The 10,000-nt window shown below is 47.5% G+C and overlaps 1 protein-coding gene across 1 annotated transcript in view; it reads right to left on the bottom strand.

Annotated features, from left to right (window-relative positions):
• Window positions 1-10,000, bottom strand: part of LOC143275423 (calmodulin-alpha-like) — a 15,762-nt gene that overhangs the window by 1,095 nt on the left and 4,667 nt on the right. Inside the window, exons 2-5 of the mRNA XM_076579505.1 lie at window positions 7,885-7,915; window positions 5,712-5,855; window positions 5,056-5,298; window positions 677-751 (exon numbers count right to left, since the gene is read on the bottom strand). Of these exons, the coding sequence (XP_076435620.1) occupies window positions 723-751; window positions 5,056-5,298; window positions 5,712-5,855; window positions 7,885-7,915 (447 nt within the window). The 3' untranslated portion in view covers window positions 677-722. The remainder of the gene's footprint in view (window positions 1-676; window positions 752-5,055; window positions 5,299-5,711; window positions 5,856-7,884; window positions 7,916-10,000) is intronic.

Genomic DNA, 10,000 nt, shown 5'->3' with positions numbered 1-10,000 from the left:
TACGCTACACCACATCTGCCAAGCAGATGCCTGACCAGCAGCGTACCCCAACGCGCTCAGTCAGGCCTTGAAAATAAACAGCAACAAAACGAAACAAAAACAGGAGTTATATACAACACACAATTATGCAACAGCACACATATCTAGAATATGTAACTATTCTACCCCCCCCCCCCCCCAAAAAAAAGGTCATCTGATTAAAAAGAAACGAAGGACAAAGGGAAATGTAAGAAAATACATAAATGTACACGGTAAAAAAAAAAGAAAAAAAAAGAAAAAAAAAGAAGAAAGAAGTAATTATGCATACAGATGCAGACAAGAAAACTGGAATGGGTATTTCACGTTTCTATTACTATCGATGAGATAGATGTGTATGTACAAGTGTGTGTTGTGCTGTATATATATATATATAGGTGTATGTGTGTGTGTGTGTGTGTGTGTGTGTGTGTGTACATATTCATATATATATATATATATATATATATATATATATGTGTGTGTGTGTGTGTGTGTGTGTGTGTGTGTGTGTGTGTTATATCATCATTATTACTTCTGTTACTATCAGACAGATGTCTATGTGCGAGTGTGTGCTTGTTGTGTGTGTGTGTGTGTGTGTGTGTGTGTGTGTGTGTGTGTGTGTGTGTGTGTGTATGCAATGAACAAACACCCGACTGACCTGTATATATGATTCGATGGACGTTGGAGAAGAGGTCTCACACAAGTCACTTTGGGTTCATCATTTTCACAAACTCTGCACAAAGTTTTCAACAATATTGACAAATACGTTCAGTGCTACTTTCACACTTCTTAATAGCTTTGCTTTCACACTTGAATTTTTACCATCTTTTGCAGCTTTTTGCCTGAGTCTACAAGAATGAGCACTGTGCGCCTTTCTGGTCTGTCAGTCTCTGTCTAAAAGGGTGCGAACATCCCAGGCACCCAGAGTCAGGGCATGACTCCTGGTTCTTTTCCTCTGTTGTTTCGACCGCTAGTGTTGGATGTCCAAGTAGGTGCGGTTTCCTACTAGGTACTAGGCGAGGCAGTCTTTGTTTAGGGATCCTTTTATCTCCCCTTCCCCATGTGGTGAGAGCAGTGCTGTCCCTAAAAAGGAGCTGCTCTGACACCGTGGGAGGATACGGGCGAAGCATCTGCCCCAGTCTACGGCGGACGACCATCACCCCACTGCCGCCTGCGTGCAGGGTCGTGACTAGGAACTGCCAGCAGCATCCTCTGCCTGTCCCCGTTACCACTTCTCCATCGCCGCAGGGCTTGGGAAAGCTGGGTGTTGAAGGGCTAGCTCGTCGTTCCGACATTAGCCTGGTTGCCTGACCAGCACAGATGACTTTTTAGTGAAGAGGAGTTGTGCAGTCCCTTCCCCACTCTCTCGCCTACCGACGCTCACAGTCCCACAGGTGCAGATACTGCCACGTGTAGGACGGCCCTTTTAGACAGTGACGACAGACCAGAAAGGCGCACAGCGCTCATTGCTAGAATACTTGATCGCTACCAGGTGGACATAGCAGCTCTGAGCGAAACCAGGTTTGCCGCTGAAACCCAGCTGGAGGAAGTTGGAGGGGGCTACACCTTCTACTGCATTGGGAAGCCAGATGGCACCCCAAGAACCTCAGGCGTGGGCTTTACCATACGAACCAAACTTGCACGACAGTTTGACAGCCTTCCACGTGGGATAAATGATATGCTGATGACCCTGCGTCTGAAGCTGTCCGAGGATCGCTTCTCCACAGTAATCAGCTGCTATGCCCCGACGATGACCAACCCTGACGACATCAAAGAAGCTTTCTACGAGGAGCTCAGCCGCACCATTTCAGTGGTAGACAGAAAGGACAGGCTAATCATCCTTGGGGATTTCAATGCCCGCGTCGGCGTGGACTTCTCCTCGTGGCCAAAAGTCCTAGGACAGCACGGCACTGGCAAGTGCAACTCCAACAGACTGCTTTTGCTCTCGCTCTGCGCGCAGCATGGACTGACCATCACCAACACCCTCTTCCAACAAGCCGACAAGTACAAGAACACATGGATGCACACCCGCTCCAAGCAATGGCACATACTGGACTATGTGATTGTCCGGCAGAGGGACAGAGGTGATGTTTCCATTACACGCTGTATGAGAGGAGCAGTCTGTTGGTCGGACCATCGCCTGGTACGCAGCAAGATGAACATCAGACTTGCACGCAAGCTCCAACCAGCCAGGCAGAACCCCCCGATGAAGCTGAACATCTGCCGCCTCCCTATCACCAAGGACGTGGTGCAGCAGCAAATCCAAGCAGCTCTCCAAGAAATTCCTGCATCGACTGATGTAAAAGAAGTATGGAGCACCTTTAGAGATGCTGTGTACACAGCAGCAGCTGACATACTCGTCTTTGTACAGAGGAGCCACAAAGACTGGTTTGACGAGAACGACTCTGGAATCTCCAAGCTCCTGAACACACTGCATATACGGCTTCAGGATCACATTTCCGATAAAGACTGCCAGAGGAAGAAGGACCAGTTCTTGCAAACCAGGCAACTCGTACAGAAGAGGCTGCGTGAGATGAAGAACACCTGGTGGGAGAGAAAGTTCGAAGAGTTTCAGTCTGCTGCTGATGTTCACAACATGAAGACCTTCCCTGATGGTCTCCAAGCTGTGTGTGGGCTGAGAGTCACAGGATCAACCCCTGTCCGAGTATTAGACCAGACAACCCTCCTGACAGACAAGAAAGACATCCTTGCCCACTGCCCCTCCCACCAAGACCGAGACCCGGAAGGCCCCGAAGCTGAAAACGTCAGGAAAAGCACCAGGAGCGGATGAAATCCAGGCTGACATCTACAAGTATGTAGGCGAGGTGCTGACAGACAAGCTGACCGCCCTGTTCCCAGGATTTCAAGGATGCTTCAATTGTCCACATTTACAAACGGAAGGGAGACAAAACATCCTGTGATAACCACCGTGGAATCTCTCTCTTCTGCATCGCCGGCAAGATCTTCGCCCGCATCATACTGAACAGACTGGTTGACCATGTCTCCAACACAGTCATACCTGAAGCACAGTGCAGCTTCCGCTCAGGCAGGGGAACATGTGACATGGTGTTTGCCGTACGCCAGATGCAAGAGAAATGCCGTGAGCAGAACAAGGAGCTCCACATGGTCTTTTTAGACCTAAGGCCTTCGACACGGTGAACCGCGGTGGTCTGTGGAAGATCCTCCTAAAGTTTGACCCTCCAGATGCCCAGCGACTGTCTTGTTGTGTCAGATCCACGTCAGTCAGGAACCTCGGTGTTGTCCTTGACAATACACTGTCCATGCAAAAATTTATCAGTCAGACATGTCAGTCCTGCTACTGTCAACTGCGACGCATCAGTGCCGTCCGGCAATATCTGTCCACTGACGCAACATCTAGACTTGTCGTTTCTCTCATTCTCTCTCGCCTTGACTACTGTAACTCTCTATTGTCTGGTCTGCCTGCTTTATCCATTCAGCCCCTTCAGCGCATACAAAACTCTGCTGCCCGACTCGTCCTCAGAAAGAAAAGATCTGAGCACATCACTCCTCTTTTGCAACATCTCCACTGGCTCCCTGTCTCACACCGAATAAAGAACAAGATCAGTACTCTATGTAAAAGATGCATTCACAAAACTGCCCCTTCCTATCTCTGCGGCTGCCTTCACCTCTGCACTCCATCTCGCTCACTACGATCGGCCTCGGATCCACTCTGTTTACGCATACCCAGATTCAAACACTCGACTATTGGCCGCCGTTCTTTCTCTGTTTCTGGACCTTGCGATTGGAATGAACTTCCTTCTTCGCTTCGTCAAGTCTCCACACTCAGCTCTTTCAAGTCTGGCCTTAAAACCCACCTCTTCCCAAAATAGCCTCCCTTGCCTGCCCTTCCTTGTCTGTTTCTACAGTATTAGAGTTATGCACGCGTGTGAATGACTGTTGCGAAAGCGCTTTGATTTGTCTCTGCACAAGATCCAGCGCTATATAAATACCATTATTATTATTATCCAGATCTTACCCTTGGCTGACCAACATAATACCCTTGCCTGACCTAGATCTTACTCTTGCCAGCCCCAGCCCCAGAACTTACTTTTGTTCAACCCCATTCTTACCCTTGCCAGACCCAGACCTTATCCCTGCCAGCCCTAGCTCCAGACCTTACTCCCGCCAGCCCTAGCTCCAGACCTTACCCTTGCCAGCCCTAGCTCCAGACTTTACCCTTGCCAGCCCTAGCTCCAGACCTTACCCTTGCCAGCCCTAGCTCCAGACCTTATCCCTGCCAGCCCTAGCTCCAGACCTTACCCTTGCCAGCCCTAGCTCCAGACCTTACCCTTGCCAGCCCTAGCTCCAGACTTTACCCTTGCCAGCCCTAGCTCCAGACTTTACTCCCGCCAGCCCTAGCTCCAGACCTTACTCCTGCCAGCCCTAGCTCCAGACCTTACCCTTGCCAGCCCTAGCTCCAGACTTTACTCCCACCAGCCCTAGCTTCAGACCTTACTCCTGCCAGCCCTAGCTCCAGACCTTACCGTTGCCAGCCCTACCTGCAGACCTTATCCTTGCGAGAACCAGAACTTACCCCTGTCAGCCCTAGCTCCAGATCTTACCCTTACCAGCCCTAGCTCCAGACCTTATCCCTTGCCAGCCCTAGTTCCAGACTTTACCCTTGCCAGCCCTAGCTCCAGACCTTACCCTTGCCAGCCCTAGCTCCAGACTTTACCCTTGCCAGCCCTAGCTCCAGACCTTACTCCTGCCAGCCCTAGCTCCAGACTTTACCCTTGCCAGCCCTAGCTCCAGACTTTACCCTTGCCAGCCCTAGCTCCAGACTTTACCCTTGCCAGCCCTTACCCTTGCCAGCCCTAGCTCCAGACCTTACCCTTGCCAGCCCTAGCTCCAGACCTTACCCTTGCCAGCCCTAGCTCCAGACCTTACCGTTGCCAGCCCTAGCTCCAGACCTTATCCTTACCAGACCCAGCCCTGGATGTTAACCTCGCCAGACCCAGATCTCACCCTTGCCAGCTTCAGCACCCACCTCTGCCAACCCCAGTCCCCAGAACTCACCTTCGTAGTTGACCTGACCGTCCCCGTCAATGTCGGCCTCCCGGATCATCTCGTCCACCTCTTCGTCCGTCAGCTTCTCGCCCAGGTTGGTCATCACGTGCCTCAGCTCCGCGGCGCTGATGAAGCCGTTGCCGTCCTTGTCGAATACCCTGAAAGCTTCCCGGATCTCCTCCTCGCTGTCTGTGTCCTTCATCTTGCGGGCCATCATCGTCAGGAACTCCGGGAAGTCGATGGTGCCGTTTCCTGGTGAGTATACAGTACGATACGATACTTCTTCTTCTTCTTCGTGGGCTGCAACTCACACGTTCGCTCGTATGTGGACGAGTGGTCTTTTACGTGTGTGACCGCTTTTACCCCTTGTTTCCATAACCCACATGGATTACCGAACCTTTAAAATTAACGTGCGTATTTGATCTTCTGCTTGCGTATACACACGAAGGGGGTTCAGGGACTGAGCAGGTCTGCACATATGTTGACCTGGGAGATGGGAAAAATCTCCACCCTTTACCCACCAGACGCTGTCACCGAGATTCGAACCCGGGACCATCAGATTGAAAGTCCAACACTTTAACCATTCGGCTATTGTACCAGTCGATCGAGCGGAACAAAATACAGCGAGATCGTAACAGCTGGCATCTCTGAACGTCCCAACTCACCGTCAGCGTCCACCTCGTTGATCATGTCCTGGAGCTCTGCCTCAGTGGGGTTCTGCCCCAGGGACCTCATGACGGTGCCCAGCTCCTTGGTGGTGATGGTGCCGTCACCGTCCTTGTCGAACAGCGAGAACGCCTCCTTGAACTCTGCACGTGAAGCAAGCACACAGAGCGCACACACACACACACACACACACACACACAACCACACACACACACACACACAACGACACACACACACACAAACACAGAGCACACACACAACCACACACACACACAGAGCACACACACACACATACAGAGCACACACAAAAACACAGAGCACACACACAGCACACACAGTGCACACACACACATATACACACAACACACACACACATGCACAGACACAGAGCACACACACAACCACACACACACACACACACAGTGCACACACACACAGAGCACACACATAATCACACACACACACACACAGAGCACACACACACAACCACACACACACACACACACACACACACACACTTCCCATGTGTAATACAGTACAAACCTTTTTATGTGGAGTCATGGCCTAGAGGTAACATGTCCGCCTAGGAAGCGAGAGAATCTGAGCGCACTGGTTCGAATCCCGTTAGAGTCGCCAGTATTTTCTCCTCAACTAGACCTTCAGTTGTAGTCTGGGCGCTAGTCATTTAGATGAGACGATAAACCGAGGTCCCGTGTGCAGCATGCACTTAGCGAACGTAAAAGAACCCACGGCAACAAAAGGGTTGTCCCTGGCAAAATTCTGTAGAAAAATCCACTTCGATAGGAAAAAACAAATAAAACTGCAGACAGGAAAAAATACAAAAAAATGGATGGTGCTCTCAGTGTAGCGACGCACTCTCCCTGGGGAGAGCAGCCCGAATTTCACACAGAGAAATCTGTTGTGACAAATAAGTCATCACTATGAAATCTGCACACACCCCGTGTAAAGTCACATGTTTATCTCTTTCTTAAGTTGGGTTTCGCTGCTGGTTCAGGCATCTGCTTAGCAGATGTGGCGTAACGTATATGGATTTGTCCGAACGCGTTGACGCCTCCTTGAGTGACTGATCTGACCTGGACTTTCTCACAAGCCATCCGCAGAAGCAGAGAGAGAGAACTGGAGAGAGAATCAGAATCAGAAATTGTTTATTAAGCCCAAAGTCATTCGGATGAGACGATAAACCGAGGTCCCGTGTGCAGCATGCACTTAGCGCACGTAAAAGAACCCACGGCAACAAAAGTGTTGTTCCTGGCAAAATTATGTAGAAAAATCCACTTCGATAGGAAAAACAAATAAAACTGCACGCAGGAAAAAATACCAAAAAATGGGTGGCGCTGTAGTGTAGCGACGCGCTCTCCCAGGGGAGAGCAGCCCGAATTTCACACAGAGAAGCGGTGTGAATTTAACAAGACCAATATTCTGTCTCTTTGTGCAAATTAAAAAAGACAGTTAATGAGTATCAGTATCAGTATCAGTAGCTCAAGGAGGCGTCACTGCATTTGGTCAAATCCATATACGCTACACCACATCTGCCAAGCAGATGCCTGACCAGCAGCGTAACCCAAAGCGCTTAGTCAGGCTTTGAGAAAAGAAAAAAATCAATCATTGATCAATCAATAAAAAATAATAGATAAATACATTAAAATACTACTACTACTACTGTTTATAAGGCGCAAAAGGAGAGAGAGAGAGAGAGAGAGAGAGAGAGAGAGAGAGAGAGAGGAACGGAATGGTTTATTCACATATAAGCCTCAGCCCCAAGTGAAGGGGTTAACATGAACATTGCACAAAGGGTAAAAGGATAGGCTTCAAGTGTCTTTTCATTATGCCTTCACAACACAGAGAGAGAGAGAGAGAGAGAGAGAGAGAGAGAGAGAGAGACAGACAGACAGACAGACAGACAGACAGAACTCAGAACTGAGATGATTGGGCATATGGCCTAGTGCATTAAATCATCTGAGAGAGAGAGAGAGAGAGAGAGAGAGAGAGACAGACAGACAGACACAGACAGACAGACATTTACACAGACAGCCAGTCAGCAAGACAGATACACAGACAGACGGACAGACAGACAGATACAGAGAGACAGGGAAAGAAAGAAAGACTTTTGAGGTGGCATGCACATAATAATTGTACAGTTTCGTCTCTTACCAGCGATCTGTTCTTCAGTCAGTTGATCAGCCTGCAATCAGAAAGTTAACAGTCATATTGATATGAATGTGTATTGTGTGTGCGTATGTGTTAGGGTAGCTGTTAGATACACATGTATTGTTAAAATGTATGTATGCATGCAGTGTGTGTGTGTGTGTGTGTGTGTGTGTGTGTGTGTGTGTGTGTGTGTGTAGTCATATTTTGGTGTGTGTATGTAACATAGATGTAATGTTTTATGTTAACAAAGCGTTTTTTATAAAGCACCTAGAGCAGATTTCTGGATAGTGTGCTATATAAGTATCCATTATTATTATCATTATTATCATCATTAATTACAATAATGATAATGGGAAGGAGAAAGGGGCAGGGAGAGACAAGTAAAGAGAGAGACAAGAGAGAGAGAGAGAGAGAGAGAGAGAGAGAGAGAGAGAGAGAGAGAGAGAGAGAGAAGGGATCGAGGCAGAGCAGTCTTTGTTCCCAGTAACACGAGGACAATGAAGCGTTGTTAACCCTTTCACCGCCAAACTCGCATTTATGCACAGGAGTGGTAGAGGACCCATGTCGCTGGATGTTGACCATTCATTGGTCTGTTATCCATGAACCTACTGACTGCTTTTAATGTTCGGTGGTAGGATAAGCCATATTTTCTATACATCGCAAGGGGAATCCCCAGCTATTTCTTAACCACTGTCTTTTCTGTGTTTATACCACAAGGGAATTTTGTACTCTAAATTGACTGGCAGTGAAAGGGTTAAGACCAGGGAGGACTTGGCTGATCCGTGCAGTTACATGGATAAGCACTGTGTGTGTGTGTGTGTGTGTGTGTGTGTGTGTGTGTGTGTGTGCGTGCGGAGTGGGGTGTTGGAGGGGGAATTGTGTGTGTGTGTGTGTGTGTGTGTGTGTGTGTGTGTGTGTGAGAGAGAGAGAGTGCTTGTGTCTGTGAATGCCTACGAATATGATATCCCTGAAACTGAGCGAAGTGTGAAAATTAAGTGTTTATGATTCACGGAATTTTCTCTGCGTTTCATAATTATATATTTCTGATTTCGTTTCACATTTAACGATGTTTTACGCCATGGGCTTTGCTCACCCTTGTTTAGGGATCAATGTATCTAAAAACAATAAAGATTCGTTCGTACGTTCTCTCTCTCTCTCTCTCTCTCTGTGTGTGTGTGTGTGTGTGTGTGTGTGTGTGTGTGTGTGTGTGTGTGAACAAATGTTTACATTCCTCTCCACTCCTCTGACAAAACAGCATACGGTGAAGCTGGTAGATGTCCGCTGAAGATTTGTACAACTATTAACTGTATCAGATATTGGTTAAGACTCACAAAGTTACCACCAACAGGACTGTGTTAACTCACTCAGTACGGCCAGTCCTCTCTTCTCCTCTACACAGACCCCTCGGATGTCCAGTGGGTGTCTGAATGACCCAACCTTTAGCTTCCGTCGTCAGAATTGTGGTATTCTTTGTCAACATTCACCTCTTCAGTATAAGAGCCTTCCACTTGCAATATTTTGATGATGGTAATTGGGGTGAAACGCTGTTGACGTCGTCTCTTTCGCCGTTCGTATGGAGAGAGTTAACAAGCTTACGATAATTATGTTATGACAGCAACATGAAGAAGGAAAGAAAAATTGGATAGACAGTGTGAAAAAAAAATCCTAGTGGAAAACGGTTTTGGAATCGTATGGATCAGTCGGGAGTGACATTGCATTTATTTCATAATTTAAGGACCGCCTTATCAATACTTATATACAAAACTGGCATTCAGACATAGCAGAAAATACAAAATATAGTTGGTATTTCTCATTTAAAAACCTTTTCCAAACTGAAAAATACATTTCAATGATTGCAAACAACTGGTGACGATGTCTTATTACCCGATTTTGATCGAGAACTCTTGGGCTGAATGCAAATAAAATATGGTTCTTTGAAAACAGTGAGAACAATGGTTTATGTCAAATGTGTCACCAGAATTCTGAAACTGGGATTCATTTCATCTTCGATTGTAAGGAATATGATACCATTCCAAATAACTATAAACTTTTTACACTTTCGTTTGCACGTAGAAGTGATATAGTGGCTATTCAGTCTTAAATCAGATGGTGAAGAAGT

The sequence above is a fragment of the Babylonia areolata genome, chromosome 30, assembly GCF_041734735.1.
Source record: "Babylonia areolata isolate BAREFJ2019XMU chromosome 30, ASM4173473v1, whole genome shotgun sequence".
Lineage (NCBI taxonomy): Eukaryota > Metazoa > Mollusca > Gastropoda > Neogastropoda > Buccinidae > Babylonia > Babylonia areolata.
Note: the sequence above shows the minus strand (reverse complement) of the source record. Positions and strands in the feature narration are given on the sequence as shown.